Source organism: Schistocerca piceifrons, chromosome 2 (assembly GCF_021461385.2).
Source record: "Schistocerca piceifrons isolate TAMUIC-IGC-003096 chromosome 2, iqSchPice1.1, whole genome shotgun sequence".
Classification (NCBI taxonomy): Eukaryota; Metazoa; Arthropoda; class Insecta; order Orthoptera; family Acrididae; genus Schistocerca; species Schistocerca piceifrons.
The window spans coordinates 676,117,716-676,145,489 of record NC_060139.1 but is presented as its reverse complement, the minus strand read 5'-3'; the positions used below and the strand labels follow the sequence as shown (position 1 = coordinate 676,145,489).

Sequence of the window (27,774 nt, the reverse complement as noted above, 5' to 3'; positions counted from 1 at the left end):
TCAAGCATCATCGCATTACTTACATGCATTTTACATTATCATTCTTCCTCCATGTTGACGATATTTTTTCTTTCCCTGCTCCTTCACACACTCAAACCCCCACTCCCACAAGTGCTCTTTTTATTTTGTTTACACCCTTATCATCCTCCCCCCCCCCCCCCCCCTCCCCATGCTACTTTCGCCTTAACCCATTCCTGGACGCCCACAAAAAATCACTTTGTCTATCCTGATCCAGAGTGTAAAAGACCCAGACACATATTTATAATTTGCGTATGTATCAGCCTTGCTCCAGCTGCTTTTGTTTGCCACATGGTAAATGTGCACATTGTATGTAATTACATTAAAATTTTGCATTTAGTGTTGTTATACAATTGTGGAATCTTGCATGAATTAACATGCATGCCATCTTTCCCTTACAGACCTCAGCTTTTGGAACAGAATGAAGTTAGTGTGTATGATCTGAAAGACCATCCAGACTTCCAGTATCGACCAGGTACTGTGGTAATCAGGGTGGCAAACTTTGAAGGAGAGGATGCAAATTGCACTGCAGGTCAAGTGCTAGATAATTATCCAGAAGGAAAGGTATGAACAGATGCTATTTAATGACTGCTTGTTGTTGTTTGTAAGTGTTGCATTGATATTGTTTCACCATCCAGAAAAGCTGGTGATAGGGTGAATGCATTGAAATCAGTGACCTTAGTGGAATATAGAAAATTTAATTACTTACACATGCGTACATCTGCATAATGTGAGTGTTTTCGAGGTAAACTTTTTTATATTTATAGAAAAGCACCGTAATTCGTCGTGCACTCGTCAGCTGCTTTTATGCATGACATGTGTTAGTGTACATTTGAAGATAGATTCCAAAAGACTTTTACATCGTAGCTAGCCATGAAAACTTCTCTATATTATGGAGCAGAAAAATTGGCAGCTGGAGTGGGAAGCATTGAAGGTACCACCTCCACTACAGACTTCCACCACTTCTATACTTGACACAGAGCTTGGTTGTCAAAAAATGGAAGCCTCCAGGGCTGCCTGTACACATGTAAAACCAAACCCAGCAAACTCTGCCTTCAAACAATACTATCAGCAGAGCTTTTTGTTAAACAATTTATTAGGCCTGTAAACGTATTATATGAAGAAAATGTTTGAAAATAGTGTAACAAAATAGCAGCGATAACTCTATTGTTGAGTCATTCAATATGTAATGTATTTTTATGTGTATCAAGAAGTTACATCATAGCAATCTTGTACTATTTCAATTTTGATTGTTCAAGCTTTTTAACTATTTATTAGATCTACAATTCAATTTAAAGCAGAACATGTGGGTTCACTGCTCCTAAAAAATAAAATAACAAACATGTCAGCAGAGCCAGTATACCAGTGTACAGCGGGCAGCTGTTCTGCCACATATTGATAAATTATTTACTTGAGAGCCACAGGCAAAACTGCTAAAACAGTGTTCACAAGTGTGGGGCAAGAGAAGGAACAAGAAGCATAAGTTACTGCCATTTATTACTTATTAATTGACATTTTCAGAAGAGCTCAATGTATCTGATAATTCATTATCTGAAGAGTCCAATGCCAAAGCTTTTTACAAATTTTTACTGTCTTCAGAAAATAATTCCTTTGCAAATTTTTCAGACCAATGTATGTACTTAACCCAACCTTTTGCAATAGCTTTGTTAATAATATCCTTGAGTAAATTCAGCACATCTCTAATTCTGAGCGAGCAATTTTCTGTGTACGCCCTTGCCTTTCATTTGTGCCGCCTATTAAGCTATATTGGTGGTGGTGAAAGAGAAGCCTAAGAACTGCATGGATCCATTTCTGCCACAGTACATTCATGTTCAAAGCGATTGTAAAGGTGTTTTTGGCACCTAACTCCCTCCACCATTTCTGCTTCCATATAGAAGCTTAAAATTGAAATACTCTCCTCTGCTAATCAGTACTCTGCTCCTTTCTTCCTTTGTTTGAATTTGGAATTTTCTCCATTTTTGAATGAAAACTAACACTCCCCATGATGATAGCACGTCCTCCTCTGAAACTCATAATAAATCCGAAACCCCATGTTTAAACAACTAATCTTCACATGATTATTAACAGGTTTGCTTGATGTAAATACTAGCTTTGCAGGTTTTTGAATCTGTGGTAAACAAAGAATCTCTTTCCTTTTCTAGTCAGCAATTACAATATATCATTGCCATTTAAATTCTGCCAGGTGTACTTTCTGGCATGATTTTGATGAGCCAGGTCTCATCAAAATTAATAATGGGGCAATTAAAACTGTTTTTTCCTTATGTGCATTTTTCACAGAAAAGGTGCCTTAACAGCTGATGTGTGATTTTTCCAGCAGAATATCTCCTCCATTCATTGCATTCTCTGTATTTGAATTACCAGTTCCGCAATCACACAGTGGCTTCTCATGAAACTAATCTATTTCAGATTGCTTATAGTTCATGGCTATTTTGTGTTTTCTTCTGTTTTCAGACTACCTCTAGATGGCAAACCAATCCTTATTGCCAGCCACTTTCTGATTCTTTGGACCTGGTAATCCATGGAATTGGCACATGAAGCCATCCTGCACTAACATATTTATTTACATTTCCTTGTCTGGGATAGATTCATTGATAGCCTAATCTCAGTGTGCTTTGTTCCTAGATATTGATTTCTACCTCTCAGGTGGCATCACTAAAACCTCTGTCCACTTCAGACGTACCTCCATTTTGACAACTGCCACTTGTACTGCATTAAGATGTCCCTTCCATATAGTCTTCTGAACCGTGTCGTTTGCCAGGGTTACTGCTTTTCCCGTGGTTTACTACTGTTTGGAGTTACTGCGCTTTCCTGGGTGTCTGTTCGCGTGTGTGTGTGTGTGTGTGTGTGTGTGTGTGTGTGTGTGTGTGTGTGTGTGCGCGTGTGTGTGTGTGTGTGCGTGTGTGTGCACGCACTCAGAAGAAAAAGAGTGGTGGGGGTAGTTAGCACTGTATCTGTTCTGTTGTGTGTGTTGTCACCGTGCATCAGTCAGCTACAGGTGACTAGATTACCTTTCCTCATGTTGATGATCAGATGGGGTGGTCATTTAGGAGAAAGTAAATGAAAGGAAAAAAAGTGATTTCCGATTGTTGGAAAGAACATATTCAACAAAACAGTGACTGTGTACTTGTAAGGGCTTAGCAAATTGTTTTTGTGCAATCATTTCAGTTTCCTCTGTTAAAAGGAACTTAATTTTGTTATGAGTGTTCTTGATATCTAACAGATCTGCATTTTGATAGGTTCGTGTCTGGTGGGTTGATGGACATATCAGCATGTCCTGGCCACAGGATCTGTATAAAGTTGGTGAATATGACAGTGATGAGGGAGAATTCTGGGATGATAATAGTAGTGAAGCTTCTTGGGAGACGGAATCTGAAGATTGCTTCATTGCTGAAGAAGTGTAAGTACTGAGTTTAATTACACATTACTCTTCCTTAATCAGTTCAAATATTTTCTTTTTTCTTTTTAATTGTTTTGTAGTGGAGAGAGAGCATTGTGGTTCATTATTGACCAAATGTGCTGTGGTTTGTTGAAAAGTGAATAGCTTACCGTGTTGCATTTACACTGTTGTGGCTTTTGACTGCAAATTTTTGGTAGCTTTTACGAAGCATGGCACAAATTGTTTATTCATTAATGATGAAATTTTTCTCTTTAAAAATCAAGAAAATCTCACTCTTCTTTGCGTATATCAAGGAAAATGAATAAATACAAAATCTAAAACTCACAGGTTCAGATACGGTCCGTTGCAACCATTTAGTGTTTTCAAGTGCAGTAGGCATACAGCAGTGGAATGGGTTACAAAAAGCATAGTGACTATTGATTATATTTGACCACTACCTAAATAACATTCATTGTTGGAAAGTAAGTAGATAACTGAACTCAAAAAATTTTTGGTGGATATGGTGAGTCTTATCCACAATGTAGAACAAATGCCTCTAAGCACTATGCGACTTAACTTCTGAGGTCATCAGTCGCCTATAACTTAGAACTAATTAAACCTAACTAACCTAAGGACAGCACACACATACATGCCCGAGGCAGGATTCAAACCTGCGACCGTAGCGGTTGCTCGGTTCCAGACTGTAGAGCCTAGAACTGCACGGCCACTCCAGCCGGCACACTGTAGAACACTTTACTTGGTGTAAAGGAAGTATGAAAAAATAGCTTTAGACTAACAATTAGATATTGTATTTTGGATATTACGAAGAGTAGCTGTACTACATATGAACCACAGTTTTCGGAAACGGGATACTCAATAATATAAGTTACATACTGAAATGTGATAATTCTTTCTTTAACTGTGATGATTACACATACATGGAAAATTGAAAACCTGATCATCTCTCTCTCTCTCTCTCTCTCTCTCTCTCTCTCTCTCTCTCTCTCTCTCTCTCTCTCTCTCACACACACACACACACACACACACACACACACACACATTTTTTTATACTTTCTTGTCAGTTCCAGCCACCATGTGAAAACTGTTATTGCAACTTCTTATGAGTTTTCAGTAAGGCACAAAGACATCAAAATCTATTAAGTCACAGTCCAAAAAGAGGACTGAAATAGTTTATCCAGAATATAAGAAAATATTTCCCATTACCTATCGGTTCTTAAATACCAACATTGTCTGTTTTGTGGCAGCTTTATTACAGTTCCACTCAAAAATATTATTTTTTTAATGTTTCATTATATTTAACTGCCACTTATTTTGGCCAAAACTGTGCCTACACAATAACATTTTACTTCAATTTACATCCCACCAAAAAATAACATATTTTCTTGCTCCTCTTTGTATTTGTGGCCATACGAATGATTTCTGTGTCAGACTGTGTTGATCTTAAAAATTCGTTCTTGTTAACCTGTGATATTGTTCTTTTTAGTGGCCAGGAAGATGAACTGCAAGAAATGTTGAAGCCCAAACTAGCAGCCAACATAGAAAAGGCCAGAATTGCCATGTCTCGGCTGGAGGAAATTTTTACTCAAAACCCTGCATTACAGACAACATCTGTAATGCGTCAGCTTCTTGATGTTTACAAAGATTGTAGGTTAGTATATCAAATCCCCTTGATTTTTAGAGTATTACTTTGTACATAATGTAATTTCATAAGTATCCCAATTTCACTAGATCTTTTTGTGTCAGTGCTATCATAGACTAAATTTCTGTGTGTGGGCCATGCACTTCTGCCTCCAATAACTTGCCGTAAATAGTTCGATTATCTGTATTTTTTTTTACTTCCAAACATTCTGCAGAGGAACATGTTAATTTTGTACGCGTTGCAGAGATAACAACTTGCTCAGAAGAGAATATATAACTTTCTTTTGGCTTATACCGAATTGATTTTAAAAAAAATCTCCATCTTACTTTGCTTGTGGTTTCCAGGGATCATCTTATAGCATTTGAGAAATACTTTTGCTATTTTGCTGAGCTTTGGATATAAGTGAACACTTTGTTTTATTTTTCATTACCCCCCTCTCGGATTGCTTGTGACTAGGTGAGAAATTTGAAGAGGGGAGGTTCTGACATCTTGGTCACTGATTTTGATAAAGTTTTGCAAGGATATTCTATATTGAAAATAAAGAGACCTGTGTTTTGGCGTTTTGCTAGACACTCCCTAGTTTTAAAAAAAAGCGTAGGTCCGAGTTGATGATGATAAATCAGATTTTCAATGTTATACATCAAAAGAGTGTCTAAAAATAACATTTTTTAAATTATTAATATAGTATGGGGTCTGAAGTTAATTATGTTAGAGCTATTAAAATTTTTGTGTTTCCACACTGTAGCTTGGCTACCTGTCATTCCATGTGCTTAACCGAGAGAGGTTAGCAGTTAAGTGGTAAAGCCATTAGACTAACAAATTGCTGGTCTGTGTTCGATTCTTGGTCATGGTTCGTCCCCCACCCCCCCCTCTCCCCTTTTTAAGTGAAATATTGGAAGATGTACTTAATAATCAAATAAATATAAATAATGTATTTACTGTTGCTTCCAGTGTGATACATAGTGCAAAAATACATAAAGTATATTATTGCGTAATGCTGAATGATCGTATATTTGTGAGCATTTTTGCAATTGGTTGGGTAAAACTTGTCACAGATATACGTGAAACATAAATATTTCTTGCTCCATGCACAACGCATGAACAAAATCTCACAGCATTTTCATGATTTCCTGTACATTGTTCGTGATAAACATACCTTATTAACCTTACTAAACACATATCTCTCAGATATCAATTATAGATGCATACCAAGGGTATGAAAGCATATGTGAGAGAAAGAAGTGGATAAGTGGTTATGGACCAACACATGAATTTTAGTAACATCTGCCATATCTTTTAATTCTCTGCTCTGCTGTGATTTGCATGATTTTGAAGTCATGTGATGAAATTCTTTACCTGTGGAAAAAATAAATGTCACTCAGTTGACAAAGGGGAGGTACATTTTGGTGGTATCAGTTTCATAGTGAAGATCAGTTGTGTATCATAGTGTTTCATGTGGGTTTGGCCACTCCATGCAGTCAGTGTCAGGTAAAATTTATTTTCCTACGCATATTGTTTCCCAACATGCTCCAGATATGATTGATACAGTTGGGAGGTCAACTTCCCCATTTTAGCATATGATTAAAACCTTTCCAAATTCCCTCTGGAGAACTTCACTACTTGAGAGACCCATGGATCAAATTTTCCATAGTTCTTGAAAACACAAGAACACTGTCAGCAGCAGTTTTATGGATGCAGAGATGGAATATTGTGCAGTGTATGAGTGTGCAACATTATTCACATTGCCAGCTTGGACAAACATTTTCTTCTCGCCTTCATGTATCAACATAAGTTTTATATTGACATGATCCTGTTTGGTTATTGTTTATAACAAGATCTCAAGTCATAGGTTGTAATCAAGGCTTTGGTGTGCCATTGAAAGAGCTCGGCAGCTTAAAAGTGCTTTTTCAATAGATGTCACTTGTTTCTCGGGAACGTAATTGGTGCCGTGACGTTGACATACCCTTTGCCATGCTTTGAACCTCTTTGCCCGTGATGACGATGCCGTGAACTAAAACACATTCTCTTCAGATTTATCTGCACTTTGCTACCATAGAATTTTGTTGACGAGTTGTTGTTACATGCTTTGCATATTCATTGGCCATTTATCAACTGTGGATCCTCTGTTTTGGGTGTCTACTTTCCACCTCTTCAGTAACTCATTTCTTGTTAATCTTAAAGTTGTTCCATTGGTACATCATATTTTCAGACTCCAATTAGGTTGTCGTTTTTCCAGTATAACTGCAGTTATTTTGATATCCAATGGTATTTGCTCATGCACCTTGCATCTCTTTGATTCTGGTTCGTAAACTGAATCTTCCTTCTCACCCCGATTTTTCAGGTGATGACATTGATGCACTTTTGTCACCAGTGTTGGTACATTTGATAAAATTTGGAAGAGCTTTGGTTTCATTTTCATGGACAACGTCTTTGATTTTTACAAAAGTCATTTCCCAATGCAGAGTCCAAAACCATTGATGCAATTAATTGCCAATCAAACAAGATCTTCCAGAAATCAATGGGCACACAGATGGTAGTGCAAAGCTATTGTCTCAAATTAAATTTGAGAAAATTTGTATGGAATCTGCGAGCTGTTGTTTGCTCTCATTGCTCATGTTTTCACTAGTATGTACAACTTCCACATTTTTAACTTCACATTCTGCTGGCAAACTTGTCAAAGGTTGCTGACCCTGCCCATTTTGATAGTTCACTTACATAAACATGTCACTGGCAATATGAAACAGTTTGATTGCTCACCAAGCAGCTCTGTGAATTCATGAAAAACACTAAAGGTTAAGTGAGATAACAGAGTGCCTTGACTGCTCGACCACCAGCCTCGCTCTGCTAAATGCATAAAATGACGGGTACCCAAACTACAGCATGAAAACACAAAAACATTAATAAGTTGAACATTATTAACTTTGGACCCCATATTATATTAATAAAACATGTTTGTTTTTAGATGATCTTCCAGTGTACAGCACTGAAAATAAAATGTTTCATCATCAAGTTTGGAAGAGAGATAATGCAACTTTTTACGGCCGATCTTAAGATATTTTATATCAGTAAACAGCTTGTGATGTTATTTGGTCAGACTGTTTAAAAAAATAAAAAAATCTTCAGGAGTCTCTGCAAAAGGCGGGTCATCGTCATCATGTAGTCTAGTAAATATGGTACTTTTGTAGTTGGGGGCAGGTCTATAAAAGCTTCCCAACCTAAAGGTATACTACACACCTTCAAAAACAGTTGAGATTTAACAGTCAATACTGAACATCATCTGGAACACTAGTGACAGAAGCTTCAACGAAACACAGTTTTCGACCTTATTTTCCTCTATCCTTTCAACTAACTTCCCATCATAGAGAGAATTCAATTCAGTGTGGACTACACAATGGGGTGCAACTTTATATTTTTTTACATAAACAGAGAAGTAATAAGTGACAGAACAAGCCTTCAGGAATGAGCCAATTGATCTATTTGCTCAACAGAAAAATATTTTCAATGAGTCGAGAACTAAGTCATTAGTGTACAAATTGTAGGGTTGGAGATAAAATTCTTTTGTGTATCAAATCATTAAAAGATTTGGGGAAATTGAAGTAACAGATGCACCAGCCAAGTTTTAAAAGTTAAAATCATCCCAACCACAAGTATGCTCTGAACACAGTTTTCATGTAGATATGGTCCTACTGGACGTTATTTACCCTTGCCTTCCTTCGACCTTTGGACTGATTGCTGCTTGTTCTTCTTCTTCAGTGTATCTGTCTTGCAACAGGCTTCAACTGAAGGCTCTCCTTGTGTCCTGTTCTGAGCACGTCCCTTCATCTGATTGTATGTTTGTCCTCTTCTGATGTCATGCATCATTCCATTTCTCTTCCTATCTCTTTCTCTTATTTCTTGCACTTTTCCCTCTATAATTCTTTGTTGCAGAGATTTTTCCTCTGTCCGTTCACTTCACATTAAGCATCTTCTCCACAGTTCTCCATAGCCACATTTCAAAACTTTCCAAATATCTTTTTTTTAACTGTCCTACACTCAAGACATAATCCACAGCCACCTTGGAATTCTTCTAGATGTTTAGTAACTGCTTCACCTTTTCGTATGCTCTCTTTCCCATAGATATCCTCCCCCTTATTGCTTTTGTACAGCTTTCCATTCCATGTTATTAAGCTTTGCAGGTTCAGAAAGGATTTTGCTTGTGTCTGTTTTCCATCTAGGAATTGGGCCTTCCTTTGTTGCTCATTCTCATCACTTTTGTCTTTCCAATATTCAGCTTCATTCTATACTTCCCTTCTTGCAATACTCTTCAGCATCTTATGTAGCTCCTCTTCTGATTCCGCCAGCACTGCTTGATCATCCATGTATTTTATGGTTTTTATCATTTCTCTTCCATTTACCTCTAGCATTTGCTGACTTATCCTGCCAGTTATAAGGTATAACAGAGCACTGCAAATGTATTATGTGCATGTGTGGTCTACACTCACCTACATTAGTGAGAAGGTGAATAAACTTGACATGTCTTAGCAGAATTTGCTAAAGAGGATGTCTAATGACACAGCCACTGAGCTGGCATATATGGCCATGTGGATTGCAAATGGCTGTACCCACTTGTGCATAATCAGTGAAGCCGCAGAATGCACTGGAGCAAAACGAAAGTCACTTGAATATTTCCTTTATGCACCACTTCACTGGGCATTGCATTTTGATGTAGGTAGTTGCCTTGTTTCATTACCCATGTAATAGGGCCATGCATCTGTTGGGTTACACTTGGCAAGTACTAGCTTGTGTAAAGGCAAGTGAGGGAACTGTAGTCCAAGTGAAGCTGAGCTGAATGAAAAATGTGTGATGGGGCATGAGAACCACTTGCACAGCTTTTCCAAGCATGATGCAAGTTGACATTTTTCATACATAGAAATAATTGCCAGAAGAAAGAGAAGCAGAAAGTGATAGAAAAAACCCCAGAACTGATTGAGGATTGACCACCAGAATGTTTGATTTGTACTGTGACACACACTTAGAGCCATCAATCCAGGACACATTTAACCATCAGTCCAGAGGCGTGTACAATACTTAAGTGGCAATATATTAAGTCATTCTGGGCAGTAATGACACATCCTGTACTCTGAATCATATATTATTGGGAGGAGAGACTGCTGGGGAGAAACTGGTGAAACAAACTAACCTGCTGTGGCACAGTTCCTTCCAGCTACCGAAAAGAAATAAACTTCTGTTAATATTGTGTTGAACATGATGCTGCCCATCTGTTTTGAAGGCTGTCGCAGAGGGTACAGAGAGCCAAATAAATGTCAGTTTCTCCAAGGTGGCTATGTAAGTACAAATGACAATGTTAACCCTTCGATGGGCGCACCTTTCATACATCCACGAGTGGGCACATTGCAGCTTTTACATTGCAATTAGTATTACATTTTTAACCTAAGGAAAAATAATCTTTAGATAATCTCCAGTTATATTTTATTTAAGAAAACATAACATTACATGGCTCTATAAAAATAATCTCTTATTTATTTGTTGCCTTCACAATTGTCCATTATTGTCATTGTAATTTATAACAAGCCAATATTCTTTATTGCATTCATGGTTCTTTTAATTATATCACTTAATTGCACTGATTCACATGAAAAGAAAATTACAAGGGAACACACTATGAAATGGAGCATTCATAAACTCCCACTCCTGTATATGATTGTGATTAATTTAGTCAATTTCCATCAGCAGCTCTCTTTCACACTGCACACATGTTGTATCTATGACACTATGTTTCTTGCATACATTTTTCTTGCATTTCATACATACTGTTTTGGTTCTGTTTTTTTTATGCCTGTCACATATGTAACAAATTCCAGGTTTTGTTGGTTCCTTGGTTTTTTCTTCTTCATGCCTATACTTGGTCAAGAAGGCGTGAATATCCTTGGGAAGTGTCTCAAGTAATGCTCGTTGATTCAAATGTTCTTCTATTAGGTCCAGAGCAAGATGTTTCAAAAACATTCGTCTTCGTTCTTTATTATCAGGGTTGTTGAATTTGAAAATAATGTTTGCATTTATCCCAGCAATATCTAGATGTCTGTAGAAAAGTCCAAGTGCCCTTCGTCGCGTTATTCTGGAAATACTGTAGGATGAGCACATCTGATCTACAGTGTCTACTCCTCCTTTGGTAGCATTGTAGTCCAAATTCATTCTCGATTTCTTAGTCTCTTGATCTATTTCATTTGTGCTGTGCATTGTCGATTAAAAAAATAATCCCAGCTTTTTGTCTTGAAAACCGAATAGACATGACTGGACTCCTCAGGTTTTATTTGCTTGAAATTCAAACTTTTGCCGAGGGGATTTCAGCCAGAGGGTAGCTGCTGTAGTAATTGTCAGTCTTTATGATTTCTGTTTGTTTTCTCAGTTGGTGCCACTGATCTTTGCACAATGTCATCAGATAGATGACTTCGGGTAGGGTCCCGGCATCTGCTTGCCAATGTGAATTTAAGAGTTCAGGGTGTAAAATGTTTTGGCATCACACAAAGCATAAATTTTGATCCCATGTTTTGGAGGCTTATTACAGATATACTGTACAAATCTGCAGTGTTCTCTGAAAGGATGCAACATCTCGTCAATAGTGACAAACTCACTGACATTGTAGAGAGCAAAGCAATTGTTGACGAACTCTTGATGGAGTCCCAAATAGGTACTAGTTTGTCACTTTCTTTTCTTTCATTCTGGGTACCTAGGTTGTCGAACCAGAATCAGAATGCAAAAGTGCTTATAGCTGAAGAGAGCTCATAAAATAATCATTCCTGTACCACCTGCATCCCACAGTTCACAACAGTATCTTTTACCTATTAGACATAATGCACCTAAAAGAGCCTTTATCTCTGGTTTTGTGGTGTGTCTGCAGTCTCATGCTCTTGAATATTGAATTTCAGCTCTTTTATTATTCTGGATGTATCGGTTTGTATTTCCCACAATGTTGTCAATCATCCCATCAGCAAAAAACAGGTAAAATGCATAAATTTCTTTTTCTGTAATTTCAGCACTTGCTTTTGGACCTGGCAAAACTTTAAGTATGTTCTTGGCCTTGGTTTTAGAAAAAGAAGGAAGCGGTTCACTTATTCAAATAGTTTACGTAAAATCAGTAATCATCTGTTTGTTATCTCCTCTCTTCAACCAGATGTCATCTGTTTCCTCTGTTGATTGTTCGGAGTCACTACTGTGGTTTTCTTCTTCAATAACTTCCTCTTCCGACTCAGATTCACATGAATCTGACTTCTTGTAATTCTTCTTCTGACAATTCTCACAATACTTTCTCATAGTCTTCAGGACATACAATTAGAAGGTGCTTGTCAAATGCCATCTTTTTCTCCATTGCCATGCTTTTATGAGACCTAGTGACACATATGTTGTTATAAAAGTAATATATTTTAGCAAATCAGCACCCAAGATTGTAAAAAGTAGTAAAAATTGCGTATGGTAACTTTGATTTGATTCGAATATTCATTATATATTAATATAAAAGAAACATTGCCTGGAAGCGAAAGAGAAACACAAGTATAGAAAATACTTACATCACAAGGCGCATAGCGGCAAACACACCGCAAATGCCACACTCACATCTCAAACAACAATAGCGACGAAACTGCTGAAAGCATGAATTGCACAAATGTAGTAAGTGGTGACATCTGTTGAGAATAACAAATATGTATTTGGACATGGACACAACTATAACCCTATCTGTGATATTAACAGAAAACTAAATCTTGCCTCTAACTGTTGCAGGCACTCCCTCCGAAGGCGTAATAAATGTCATCACATTTATTCAAGGCACAATATACACAGTTGGAGTGTTTGGATGAAATGCACAAGTTCACTAATGATCACTTGAAAGCGAAGTACAAACTGGATAAATTACTTTTTTGTTATTCGGAGTCCAATGCAGGCTAGCAAACTTGCTGGCCATAGTCCAGTCTGTAAATATTCATAAACCAGAGTTGAAATCTGGAAGGTCACTCAAAGGCTGCTTGATGACCATTGCTAGGCAGCTTGTCTAACTTGGTGGTAGCTACTTTACTTCACTGGAGCCATAGTACAGCTCATACCAGAACAAGAACTGGCTAACTTGGAGCTGTGTGACCTCCCAAATAATGGTTGAGCAGAAGGTCATCTATCCTGCTGTGTTTCTGCACACGTGACCAGCATAAGGAAGTAGTGTGGTGACTTTGGCTCCGCCTGTGACGCATGTGGCACCACCTGTCCGAGTGGCTCCTTACACAATCTGGACTTTGAAGATGCTGTTCTTATGCTGCTATTGTCTGCCGAGTGGGCAATCTGGAAGATCGGGCTGTACTGCGGAAGGGCAAAAGCCCCATGATACACCATCTTCAATAGGTGGTTTTCTCCTGTGGTGAGACACTTGATATTTGTCTGCTATGCCTCTAGGCTGGCAGCCTGCCAGGTTGTGATCACTATGGTAGTACCTAACTGGTGTGTGGACATAACCATTGAAAGCCTGGAGGGGGACTTCTTTAAAAAAGACCACATGTTGCTACCCTGTGTGTGCCAATTTCTGTCTCCACATATGCAGTGCAGTCTGAGGCATTTGTGTTTTTTCCACCCACCAGTCCAGACCCTAGCAGACAGCAGTGAACCATTGACCAGGCAGTTTTAAATGTGTTTCTGTGCAACAACATCAGATGTATGCAGCATATTAAATACACTCTCAATGATCATGCAGACAAGACAATGCAGTAATCACATTGAACGGCCCAGTGTACTCTTTGTTACTTTGCACAACTTCTAATTGCAGTCTTAGTAGTGGTGTTGTGCCATACCCTGTACGAGTTAAAAAAATGATATGACCCCCATTTACAAAAGACAAATTATTTTGTCCCATTTGAACTTACTAAGTGAAATTGTGCTCTTTGATATTAATAAGGCGTACTGCTTTCTTGTTTTGACTTTGTTTCATGTCTCTTCAGTGCCAGAGATCAGTGTGGTGATGACCTTTTTAGTCGCACAAACCATTACTTGACAGCTACATTATCTACATGTATACTACACAAGCAACCGTGCAGTACATGGTGGAGAATAATTCCCACCAGTATTAGCAGTCTCTGTCCTATACCATTTGTGTACTGAGTGAAGGAAAAACAATCGTCTCAGTGTTTCTGTAAATGCCTTGCTCTCATGACCACTGCACAAAATAAAAGATAGTAGCAACAAAATTGTTGCACAGTCTTCCTCAAATACTGGTTCTCTGGATTCTGAGTTTCACAAGAATGTCACTGATCCTTGTTTAAGTAGCAGTTTATGATCACTTGTATTCTGGTAACTAAGCTATAACTAAAGATTGAGTAGCTTGACTTGATTTCCCTTTTGGACAGAACAGAGTGAAGTGACATAGCAAATAATCTACACACATTTTGTGGAATGGGGATAAAGCCCTCACACAGTCATTCTGTGATTTCATTAAGTCATTACAGATGAATGCTAGGGCAGAGTTTTTTCTTATCTTTAAAACTAGTTTTCTTTGTTATTTACCTCGTGTAAGGAGTGCTACAACTTGACACCCTTCAGTTCACTTTGGAAGAAAGTTTCAAGAAATATAAATAGTACATTAAGGTTTGTTTGAGGAACCACTGAGCGAGCTATCCAGGAAATAAAATCAACTGTATTTCATTCAGTATTAGGACACACAATAACTGATATAAATGTTGCCGACATTTCTACTACAGTATAATATTGATCCCTTTTTTCCATTTTATTTTACTTCTGGTTATGAGATATCACTTCTTTGCCCTACACCCTGACCTTATCACTCCCAAACAGTTATTTCTTATGGTAAACACAACGAGTTATGCGCAATAGGTAAGAGGAAAACTGAGAAGATGGATTCTCTTAGTGTTATAATAACTGTTCCATTGAGATTTAATGTGGTGATGGGGTATCAGCCTCACTGCAGGCCAGACATATTAGTATGAATGGATTCATTGACACGTACAAAGTAGCTCTGTCAAAATGAAAACTGTACAAACAAAATAAATTAGACAAATTAATAAATGCAATACTGCTTTTTGCAGTTTACTATGACTGTGTTTCTAAATCAATTTACATTGCCTAAATTTCGCAACTCACATTTTTCAACTTATTTTATAGCAATGTATTTTAGATGTTGAAAAGCATCTTCGACACTACAGTAAACTGTGTTAACAATTCACTAGTAAAAATTACACAATCTTATAAGCAATGATAACACTGAATTACATTTCTAACCATTAACAATTTTGAATTAACAGTGTTGTACTACATTGTATCAAAGATTTGTACCACATGCAGGGAAAGTGGAGAAACATCATCCACTATGTTACAACATGGACAAAAGTGTGCGTTGAGTGATCTTCACAGTCATTGCAGAGGACTGTAACAAAAAGTAAGTGCATGACAGCTGCTGAAGTCACTGCAGAAGTGAATGTTGCACTTGTGAATCCTGTCTGCACCAAAACAACATAAAAGGGATCCATAAGCAGGGAACTCTTAAGGTGAGCTGGAATTCCAAAACCACTCATTAATGATGCAAATGCTCAGAACAGGAAAACTTGATCTGGTTGCCGTAAAACCAGGATTGTGGAGCAATGGAAGAAAGTCATTTAGTCAGATGAATCTTGTTTCACACTGTTCCAACTTCTGCCCAAGTTTACATCTCGACAGTGAAACATCGTTGGGGTTCGGCGGTGATTTCGGCAGCCGTATCATGATATTACATGTGTCCCATGTGATACACTCCGCAAGGTCTTATTACTGCCAATGATTGTGCGACTTTCGGCTGGTCAGGTTGATCCCCAAATACAGTGTTTATTCTCCAGTGATGGTGATGTGTTCCAAAAATAACAGTCCCCTGTTCACACACAGCTCGCATTATCCAGAACAGGTTTTGTGAGTACAAGTATGAATTGTTCTGGCTACCAGTCACCGCACCTCAATATTATTCAGCCTTTGTGGTCTGCTTTGGAGAGAAGGGTGTGGGATCGCAATCCGCATCAATCATCATTACCTGAACTCGCAAACTCTTTTTGAAGGAAGAGTGGTATAAGAGTCTCATGAAAACCATGTAATGCCTGCATTTATCTGTTACAAGATGATTGGAAGCTGTTTAGAATCCCAGTGCAATTCCTACACCATATTAGGCTTGGTAATGTGTTATTTTTGTGGTGTTTCCATATTTTTGTCCCCCCCCCCCCCCCCCCCCCCCCCCCCTCCCATGTAATACTGATCAGCTCTGTCCACTCCTCTCAGCTTAACAAATTGAAGTAGCTGTTTCTGTCTGTAACCAGTGATCAGCTATATTTCATGACTAAAGAATGTACTAAACATGATCACTGATCACTTGTTGTGGAAAGATACACACGTCATTTATGTAATACACTGATAGGCACAAAGATAAAATTGCTGAAACTTCTTGTTTTTTGAGATCAAGTGGAAAAGCTTTCTAACGTGCCACGTAGATGAGAAAGCCGATGCCATCAGTGCATGCTTGCAGATCTTGTGCCAAATGAATCGCTATTCATAGAGGTAAACAGCATATCAGCATGAATAAGAGCAGCAGTCGTTGTCTTGACATATGTAATGTGAGAAAAAACATAACTGTCTTGTGAATAACACAAACCAAAAATGCAAAGCCCCACTGTATAGGGTTCTTTAGATTACAACACTTTAGCTGAATGTTTTCTTTGAAACCAACTGTGCTCTCATCTGTAACAACTTCCGTTACATTAAGGTCTTTACAGTTATTAGCAATATATTCGCTCACAAACTTCGCTTTGTCCTTTCTAGTATGCTTACTGCCTTGAATTGCAGCAGGAAAACTACATCCAGCATCCAAAATATCTGAAAAAACTGGAGATGAGAGATAAAATTCTTGAAGAATGCAGTTCAGTTTAGTCAATCAGCAGAATATCCACCTACTTCTGCCATCCAGTTCAGACCCATGTTCAGTTTAAAACCGAGGAATGCCTTCATTTCTTTTGATGAAACGTCTTTCCATGAGCACCACACTGAATATTTTGTCACTAGAGTCACCTCCTATACATGTTTGTTGTGATCACCAACAAATCAAAGTAAAGTTGATGAAATATAGCTGAAAATATTGAAGTTCTTTTGTTGGGCAAGCATTTTGACAAATAGTGAATCCCTGTGGTTTGACAGAGTATATAATTTTGATAATATTGCCACCACATCATGATAACCTGCCAGTCACATGTGAGGGGTTGCACATTCGGTCGTATGAATAAAACAGAGAATATACTTTATACTCAGAAGTTCGGAGAAAGTTCTCTGGTTGGCATGAATAAAGCGAGTCTGAGAATATACTTCACCCGAGTATGTTCTCAGTGTGGGGTGAAGGGTGGGGGAAGTTGCTCAAAGCAAAGTATATTCTCCGATTTCGTATGAATAAAGCCAAAGAAGTTTCTCACAAGCGGAGAACATTCTCTGTTTTTGTGAGTGAGCTCCATAGCATACTTCGAGCTGAGTGAGTTGTGTTGTGTTGTGTTGTTATTAAGCGTTACCGAGTGTTTTTAGCGAAAATGGCGGAATTTATGTTTCTTGGAAGGCAAAGAAAGATATACGTAGTACGCAGGAACACAGAAGAAAGGAACTGTAGAAGTTTGTATAGATTTAACAGTCAAAACATTAATTGGCTGGCGAATCATTTTCTTCCGGAAAATCACGAAAGAAGAGGAGGCGCCCTTTCCAATGAATGCAAAATGAAAATATTTTTGCGCTATTTAGCGGATCCTGGTTTTCAGATAGGTGTAGGAGAAGATTTGGGAGTACACCAGACTACAGTATCAATAACATTTTCGTACGTTCTGCAACAGGTCAACAGGAAAGCACCGTTGTGGATCAGATTTCCGAGAAACATTAACGAATTAGAAACAGCGAAAGTTAATTGGCAATCGAGATACAAGTTTCCATGTGCGGTAGGGGCCCTAGACTGCACTCACATACCTATAATGAAACCTTCTTCACATGGAGACGAATACGTCAATCGAAAGGGCTTTCCTTCTATAAACGTGCAGGCGACGTGTGACAACAGTGAAATGTTTACGAGTGTTGATGCTTCATGGCCAGGGTCTGTACATGACGCTAGGATATGGAGAAACTCCGATGTCTATCGTATATTGCGTGAGAACCAGTGCAACACCCTAATTTTAGGAGACGAAGGATATGGCATTGCACCGTGGTTAATGACACCCTTTCAAAATCCAGAAACACCTGATGAGAGGGCATACAACAGACTTCACTCTAAGGAAAGGGTGATAATCGAACGGTGCTTTGGACAAGTGAAAAGGCGTTTCCCAATTCTCCAAAATAAAATAAGGCTTGCCCAAACAAAAATCCCCAGTGTGATAGTAGCCTGTTTTGTTTTGCACAACGTAGCAAAACATGTAGGGGATGAGGATTTTGAGGCACCTAGTGATGACGACAACAATCTTCCAGTACTGGGAGAAGAGGAAGCAGCAAACGTACGTGTACGTGGAACAAATAGGAGACGGGAAATTGTGAATGTAATATGACAACTGTAATGTATGGGCGTCTGCCCAAAAATTGCATAATTAAACCCAATTTGATATTTTTTTGTAATTATTCCCTCATGAAAATAAAGCACAGTGCTCTGATGTTACGTAATAAAATGCTGTTTAGTGTTGTTTTTTTTCATTCTCTATCATCGATATTACTTTCAACAAAAATTTTTTAACGTGTAACTATTTGGAACAGAGATACTACTGTAAATAGCTTTGGACACAACAGGTTAACATGAACTGCTGGAACCTTACTGTAATTTCTGTACTGTAACTTCAGCAGATTGATGGCACAAGTTTTTATTTTACTTTACCAAAATTGTTCCAAGGATGTGGAGAAGGTATTTGCCACGTGCTAGAGTGAATAAGTGCACAACTGTCTAACCTGCAGCATTTAAAATACAAACAAGTTAGGGTGAAGTGGGGTAAGTGTAACCATGTTTTGGCATAGTTCAACTTTGACACCAAATTGGCAATTTGTTATTGAAGATATGATTTTGAAATTTCTCATGCTTAAAGTTTGACTTACTGACTTTTAATAAATACACATTTTGTTTTTGAAAAAAAATAATAATATGGTCAAATAATTGTTTTCAAAATTTTGTGTTGTGAGATTACACTTGCCCCATGGTTCGGGGCAAGTGTAACCCCGCATTGTTGTACCCATACAGAGCATTGTAAAAGAGACTTGGGATAAGTGACCTGATTATCCAATTTTTACTGAATTTGAAGGTTTTTAAATTATTAAAATATCTTAAATTTTACTCAAGATATGAACTAAAGCACACGCCTCTTTGTATATTATGAAATACACAGAAAATGTTAGCTAAACTAAAAAATAAGTGTTAGCCTAAACCATAAAACACTGAAACAGAATGCATCATAGATGACTTATTTTTGTTTTAGGCCAGTAATTTATTAGTTTAAATTCTACAAAAGTAATTTTTTTTCTTTACTAGGCAATTTAACAAAAATAATAAAATATGTAGCCTCAAGAGAAATTCACTTTATAAGTTCACTTTCTATTATTTTTCATGGAAATTGAACTAAAGTTGTAGGCAATTTGTGTTTAATGCTAAACTGCCCTAATTCAACTTATTATATTCACACTTAGGCCCTAACTATTATTCAGTCATTGAACGTTGTATGAATCAAACATAACACCAAATGTCAGGTCTCCCTTGTGACCCAAAGTAGGCTCAGGCAGAACTGAATTTTGAGTATGTCACTCTCTCGCAGAGTGAAAATGTAGACGTCCATTCAAGTCCAAAAATTAATTACCAATTTATGTCAGATTTGACAACTTCTGGTTAAAAATAACAAAGAAAGGAGTAAATTAACATGTGTGATAAATCAAAGGTAAAAATACAGCTTCTTTAAGGCACCATAAGCCATGGTTACATTAACCCCATGGCTACACTTACCCCACTTCACCCATACTCTTTTTGCTTTACTTTACCAGAAACTGTTTCAAGGATGTGGTGAAGATATTTGCCAGGTGCTACAGTGAATAAGTGCACAACTGTCTAACCTGCAGAATTTAAAATACAAACAACTTACTCTTTTTGCTTTACTTTACCAGAAACTGTTTCAAGGATGTGGTGAAGGTATTTGCCAGGTGTTACAGTGAATAAGTGCACAACTGTCTAACCTGCAGCATTTAAAATACAAACAACTTACTCTTTTTGCTTTACTTTACCAGAAAGTGTTTCAAGGATGTGGTGAAGGTATTTGCCAGGTGCTACAGTGAATAAGTGCACAACTGTCTAACCTGCAGCATTTAAAATACAAACAACTTACTCTTTTTGCTTTACTTTACCAGAAACTGTTTCAAGGATGTGGTGAAGATATTTCCCAGGTGCTACAGTGAACAAGTGCACAACTGTCTAACCTGCAGCATTTAAAATACAAGCAACTTACTATTTTTGCTTTACTTTACCAGAAACTGATTCAAGGATGTGGTGAAGGTATTTGCCAGGTGTTACAGTGAATAAGTGCACAACTGTCTAACCTGCAGCATTTAAAATACAAGCAACTTACTATTTTTGCTTTACTTTACCAGAAACTGTTTCATGGATGTGGTGAAGATATTTGCCAGGTGCTACAGTGAATAAGTGCACAACTGTCTAACCTGCAGAATTTAAAATACAAACAACTTACTCTTTTTGCTTTACTTTACCAGAAACTGTTTCAAGGATGTGGTGAAGGTATTTGCCAGGTGTTACAGTGAATAAGTGCACAACTGTCTAACCTGCAGCATTTAAAATACAAACAACTTACTCTTTTTGCTTTACTTTACCAGAAAGTGTTTCAAGGATGTGGTGAAGGTATTTGCCAGGTGCTACAGTGAATAAGTGCACAACTGTCTAACCTGCAGCATTTAAAATACAAACAACTTACTCTTTTTGCTTTACTTTACCAGAAACTGTTTCAAGGATGTGGTGAAGATATTTCCCAGGTGCTACAGTGAACAAGTGCACAACTGTCTAACCTGCAGAATTTAAAATACAAACAACTTACTCTTTTTGCTTTACTTTACCAGAAACTGTTTCAAGGATGTGGTGAAGGTATTTGCCAGGTGTTACAGTGAATAAGTGCACAACTGTCTAACCTGCAGCATTTAAAATACAAGCAACTTACTATTTTTGCTTTACTTTACCAGAAACTGTTTCAAGGATGTGGTGAAGATATTTGCCAGGTGCTACAGTGAATAAGTGCACAACTGTCTAACCTGCAGCATTTAAAATACAAACAACTTACTCTTTTTGCTTTACTTTACCAGAAACTGTTTCAAGGATGTGGTGAAGTTATTTCCCAGGTGCTACAGTGAATAAGTGCACAACTGTCTAACCTGCAGCATTTAAAATACAAACAAGTTACTCTTTTTGCTTTACTTTACCAGAAACTATTTCAAGGATGTGGTGAAGGTATTTGCCAGGTGTTACAGTGAATAAGTGCACAACTGTCTAACCCTCAGCATTTAAAATACAAACAAGTTACTCTTTTTGCTTTACTTTACCAGAAATTGTTTCAATGATGTGAAGATACTGGCCAGACCCAACAATATAAGTGCATACACTATTGTTAACATTTCAGATTGGATTATATTACTCTTATTGTTTCGTTGTAAAGACATTTGTACTGAATAATTTTTGTAAGAGGATATGGAATTTGGTGAATGAGGAATGAAAATGAACATTCACTTTAAAAAGATGTTTTTATTAATAAAATTCGTTATGTAAATAAGACACTACAGAAAATTTGTTTCATTGTTTGTCTTCTTCGCGCATCAATTTCTGCCGCTTGCGTTTGAGTATGTCCAATTGATACAATAGGACCAGCCTTTGCAGCTCTGGAGTAGACAAATTACGTGTCTCATCCGTTTCCATGCTTAATCGCCGACGTTTAAGCACACTCTCATGCCCCGAAGCAGGCGATTGTGAAGGTACGACGACTTCGGGGCCCACGAGGTCCATATGGTCGGCTGGAAGAATTAGTGGTAGCTGCAAAATTGACTCCTGTTCATACATGCAGTCTGTGTCAGCTACCTCCAAATTGTTTGGTGATGGGATGATAGAGGTGGAACCACCACCTACTGCACAAGCTCCTAATGAAAATTAAAAAAAAAAAAAAAGTAATAGTAGTATGTCAGGATTCAGTTTCTAGTTAGTAAATATACCAAACAGATTTACGCAGAAATGTGGGGGAGGTTCGTCCAATTTCATGCATAGTACACTGTGATACTTTCACTGAAAAGTGGTGATGTAGTAAACGAAATTTACCAAACATTGTTTCATTTTCACATGTTAAAAATGCGTATTTGTCTGAATCACAATTTCAAAGCATTAAGCGCGTAATTAAAAAATCGAAAAGTATGGGACTTACCAGGAACTCTGTGGATAGTTGGGTTGCAGTCATCTCCGTCCAAAAACTTTAAAAATATCTGCTCCCAATTTTTCAGTGAAATCTTGATGTTTCCCGTCTTATTCACATCCGTTTTCGCCTTGATACGGGATTTCATATTGTGCACCTTCTTCATTATCTGCACGTCCGTTATTTCTTTCCCGAAATTAACCATATAACGGTGTTGAACTTCTTTAAGACAATCCGCTTTCTCTCTTCTTGCAGCCGGAGTTTGTGATTTGCTGATAATTGCGGGGTAATCTTTAATAATGTTAACAAACGCTAATTCTGAGTCTTCCATTTCGGCACAGAAATAACTTCAGAAAACTTTCGCTAACACAACACAGTGAACACACGCGCAAAGTCGCTAACGAAACAAACTGAGAGTGAGTGAGGACCAAAGATGTTGGATTTTAATATCTTTGCTGAGAACTTACTCAGCAAGGAGGGGAAGTAGAGAGAAAGTACTCCAGGGTCAGAGATTATGCTTCCTAGTTTTTATTCATACGAAAGTGAGAACTTTCTTTGAGAATGTTCTTTTGCTCTGAGTATCAACTCTGGAGAATGTTCTCGTTTTTATTCATACAACCCATTGTCACTTCCATCTTCATTGCTACTTTCAGATTCACTTGCATGGACACAAACACACACAGGAATAGATTCTTTGTGTGTTTTCTCATCAGTGAACTCGGCTTCATCTTCAGTATCTTCCAAAAGCCACCTCAAAATATCATTGTTACTTACAAATCTTCTGCCTGTCATTTTCATACAGGCACAAATCATGCGGGAAACATACAATCTCTGGTGCATTTAGGAGCACGTGATCACTATGAAAGACAGTGGGTAACTTCTACTGTTTGTTTGCCAGAGTTGGCACAGTGTGACGAAGCATGTTGGAACAGAAACGAATAATCATTACGTTATGTGAGATCTAACATTACAGCAGAAAGTGTTGAAAGCTCACTGGTATTCAGTCCTTGAAGGTAAACTCCCAGAGTTAAAAATGTAACACTATTACATCCCCCCCCCCCCCCCCCTACACACACACACACACACACACACACACACACACACAGAGAGAGAGTAATACTTTTAAATATGTCTGTCAGCAGCACTGAAATTTTGCCCATTGAGGGTAAGTAATTGCCAGCATGTCTTTCCCATAGAATTAGAGTTTTCTCTATTAAGTAAGTTAAGCGCAGCAATTGTATGACTGGTTGATGATAAATTATTTGAAATGTATTCGTAATGTGGAAAAAATCATAATTATACTCCCTGCATTTCCTTCCACTAACATTCCTCTTCTGACAATGAATTGTAATAGTGTATTCATTTCACAAATTTTCATGATATTCCAAATATTTCTGATTCAGATTTTTTTAATACCTTGATATATGCTGCAGTTATTGTCTTTATTGATTGTAGGTATCTGGATAAACTGATGGGTACATCTTTCTTCCATGAAAGCCATTTCCAAGGATTATTGGAACGTGTTCGTGAACGTGGTCGTGCAAATGTAGCTCAGCGTGTTGCCGATCAAGTGAATAGATTGTTTCATCGGAATCAACAGGTACCTGCTATTGACCAGGATGACTCTGGCGACCAGGACATTGATCCATCACGTGATATTGCATTAGCATCTGGAGAGTTCCTTTTGAGTGAGAACTTGGCAAGCCTTGAAAGGCGTGTCGTGACTGCTGCTAACAATTCACGAAACTCAGAGACTGCACCAAGCCGGAAATTACAAGTAAGACTACCTCAATTTGTTAAGACACTTACAGGATTAATTTAATAAATATTGTACATCTAAAACAAAGATGGTAAGGCTGTTTCACTTTTTATGTGTACATCATTGCCATAAGAGTGAAGAGACATTGCAAATGCTTGTAGAATGTGCTATGCTCAAAGGTGAAAAATTGCCTACAGTCAGTAATATTTGATTGTGGATGACCTGTTTCAGGAAATAAATCTTCCATAACTGCAATTGATTTCTTTTTTTACTTATTTATTCTGCTGTAAATGGTTTTGAAGCTAAAACCTTTTCATAAAATGCTCCTTTAACACAGTCTTTGTCCAAAAATCTTAGCAGTTGTAAAGCTGCCACAAAAGAGCACGAAATTGCATATGCTCAGCGAAACTAGACTATAAGTTCCCTTTATATTAACTAGCATATGTTGGAGTCAGATCACATCACTGATGTTGGTTTCAAGTAGCATGAATAATTTTGGTCCAAATTCCTGTGTTTTGTGGCATCCACGCAACTGTTAAGTCTGTATAATGACAACGTTGAATGTCATCATTGCTTTGGTTGTCTTCAGTCTGAAGACTGGTTTGATGCAGCTCTCCCTGTTAGTCTATCCAGTGCTAGTCTCTTCGTCACCTAGTAACAACTGCACCAATGTCCATTGGAACCATCTTACTGTATTCCTCTTTTGATCTTGCAGTTTTTATTCCCCCCATTCCACCCTTTCCCTCAGATACTTCCATACACGGCCACTCTCCAGAAGTTATAGGCTTAAAATTTAAGTGATAGCGTTCTAAACATGTAGCAGTGCTATTAATATTTAAATTTTTTTCATGAATAGCTAATATATAATTAAATAATTTGTAGGTTAAGTACTAAGCTTTTAGGCTAAGCCTAAGTTAATTATATTAAATAATAAAATAATTTTATCCCATGCAAAAAAACTCACATTTACATCAAACTAATACGTCGAGGCTTTTTTACAGCATATCTCTTGATGACGTCACCAATAAAACTTTCTGTTGGTTCGTTGTCCCCTTCAGTTGAAATCTTCACACGAGCTCGGAGCGTATCCTGACCCATCCTATTCCTTAATTTTGTCATCACCCTGTTCATTGTACTAAATGACCTTTTCACACTGCGAGTCAAAACGGGAATGCACAGTACACATTCAGCGAGTGTCCGTAGTGCTTCATAGCCGATGTCAGCTCTCAGAATGAAAGAATCAACATCAGAAGACGTATCGTGTAATTTGTTACTAACAACATACCTAAAAGAATGCAAGTCTGCAATAACAGCATCGACGTTTGTAAGTCCCAAAATCAAGCACAGTTCTTTAGTCATTATCACTAAACTGTAGAAATTTTTTAAAACTTTCAAAATATGCACTTCGTTCTATCACTTTTATTGCCTCATCAAACTGTTGCTCAATTTCATCAATCATACTTTTAACAAATCTCCTTTTCATAGCTTGAATCTGCTCCTCTTCATTCATGAATAGCACACCTTTAACTTCTGTTGCGTCGTCCTGCAGTTTTTTAATTTTATTAAGAGTTTCATTTTCTGCACTATGTCCATCGTAGTCGCAAAGACAGTCGATGTGTCTTAAATGTTCCAGAGTTCCAGAAACAAGTAGAGGGATTTGCGGAATTTTAAGTGATTGTCTCTGCAAAACTTTACGTAAGTTTGAGACTGCATTTAACATATCATCCAAAATCACTAAACCTACATTGAAATTGGAATTCATCATTTCTAACAAGATTCCTCCAGCTAAACTTGTTAAATCCACACCGCCCTTGTATATATGTTCACATGCCATTATAATGGACTTGTAGGTTAGGAAAATAGCATGAAATGTGCGATAGGTACTTAACCATCGGATGTCAACAGCTTCGGGTATTTTTAAAACAGGTTGCTCTGAAGCACACTGAATTTCATGGAAAACATTTTCTCGTTTGGAAGAACCATGAAAAAGTTTGTAAATGTCTTTAACAACATGTAATGTGCGTTTTATAATGGGGTGTTTATTCCTAGATTTGATGGCAGCAATTGACAAAACATGTGCTCTACAGTGAATGTATGGCAGCTTATGGCCCTTCCTCTCTGACGACTGAATGTGGACTCCTGAGATAGAACCACTAAAATTAGGAGCACCGTCGAAAGAACAAGATAATAATCTGTTGTAAGAAAGTTTTCTTTTCTTTAGTTCAGTATCAGTTGCTGTAAATATGGTCAGTTGCTGTAAATATGGATTCAGCTGAAGTGCTTTTCAACTCAACGAGACATAAAAACCTTTCCTTCACTTCAAACGATGGAGACGGAGCAACATATCGAACTACTAAAGACAGTCCACTTTGGTTAACATTTGTAGATTCGTCTGCCATTAATGAAAAATATTTGTCATGGAGAAGTGTTTCATCTTGGAAGTCTAAAGACTCTCCCAAACAAGTCAACAATTCAGATGCAGTATGCTTACTAAGATATGTGGACCTTCGCTCTGAAATTTTAACCACTTTTCAAGATTAATGTCGCTTTTAGGTACTACCTTATGAATTAGAGGTTCATATTTTGTTGTGTGGGGTATTTCTTCCTTACTAATGAAATGCAGACTTCGAATTAACAACGACAATGCTTAGTGGTTTTAAGCTTTTTCATTTTGTTTAAATATCTGTGTATGAATTGGAGCCTTTAATCCCTGTAATCTACAGTTTTAAAGTGCAGCGGCCCTTGCATGTTTTTCTGAGTTGGCGTTCTTTTCTAGTTTTCCCATGCTTCCGGTAGCTTTTCTAAATTTAGTGAAAGGTACAGAAATGAACACTCCTCCTGTTTTCTGTAGAGTTTCGATGTCGTTTTTTAAATGCATTTCACACAATTTGCAGAAAACCCCACCCCGCTGGTGATCAAAGTACAACCAATTGTACTGACACTCCCAATTTTGCTGATACTTAATCTCGCATTCAATACTTTGTTTAGAATTGCAATTTACGGATGGGCCAGAAATAGCACATTTATCGTTTGAAAACTATGGAAGGGAAACTGAAGACTTGGTAGACCTACCCAATTCATAGTCACAATAACTAGCACTTCTTTCAGTAAACTCACACTCGTCTATACACTTCTTTTATTAGAAAAGAAAGAAATTAAAGTTTGTTGTTTCTACATTGTATTTTGGCACTAACACTTCTTTTTATGTTATAAATTGATGAAAATTGCTCATAGTAGACTACATAATCACATCACACTTCCATAGTAACCTGTCGACTGACTGTTACAACCTTACAACAGTTTCAACAGTGCATTGAGTTTTTATACAACAATGAAAGCTTAGATTATACTCGTAGAGCAGTGTTGCCAAACGTCCCACTCAGCCGGCCAGTGTGGCCGAGCGGTTCTAGGCGCTTCAGTCTGGAACCGTGCGACCGCTACAGTCTCAGGTTCGAATCCTGCCTCGGGCAGGGACGTGTGTGAAGTCCTT

At 37.7% G+C, this 27,774-nt stretch overlaps 2 protein-coding genes across 6 annotated transcripts in view; one reads left to right on the top strand and one right to left on the bottom strand.

Moving 5' to 3' along the window:
• The window catches only part of LOC124774945 ((E3-independent) E2 ubiquitin-conjugating enzyme UBE2O), a 230,923-nt gene that overhangs the window by 137,886 nt on the left and 65,263 nt on the right, over positions 1–27,774 (top strand). For all 5 annotated transcript variants that reach the window (XM_047249649.1, XM_047249654.1, XM_047249652.1 and 2 more), the window contains 4 exons: positions 420–582; positions 3,276–3,436; positions 4,920–5,084; positions 23,981–24,302. In XM_047249649.1, the coding sequence (XP_047105605.1) occupies positions 420–582; positions 3,276–3,436; positions 4,920–5,084; positions 23,981–24,302 (811 nt within the window). The remainder of the gene's footprint in view (positions 1–419; positions 583–3,275; positions 3,437–4,919; positions 5,085–23,980; positions 24,303–27,774) is intronic.
• On the bottom strand, positions 21,899–22,940 carry LOC124774946. The gene is made up of 2 exons (XM_047249655.1): positions 22,538–22,940; positions 21,899–22,259 (listed from the first exon to the last, which is right to left on the bottom strand). The coding sequence occupies exons 1-2, from the start codon at positions 22,854–22,856 to the stop codon at positions 21,919–21,921; spliced, it is 660 nt and encodes a 219-aa protein (XP_047105611.1). The 5' UTR covers positions 22,857–22,940; the 3' UTR covers positions 21,899–21,918.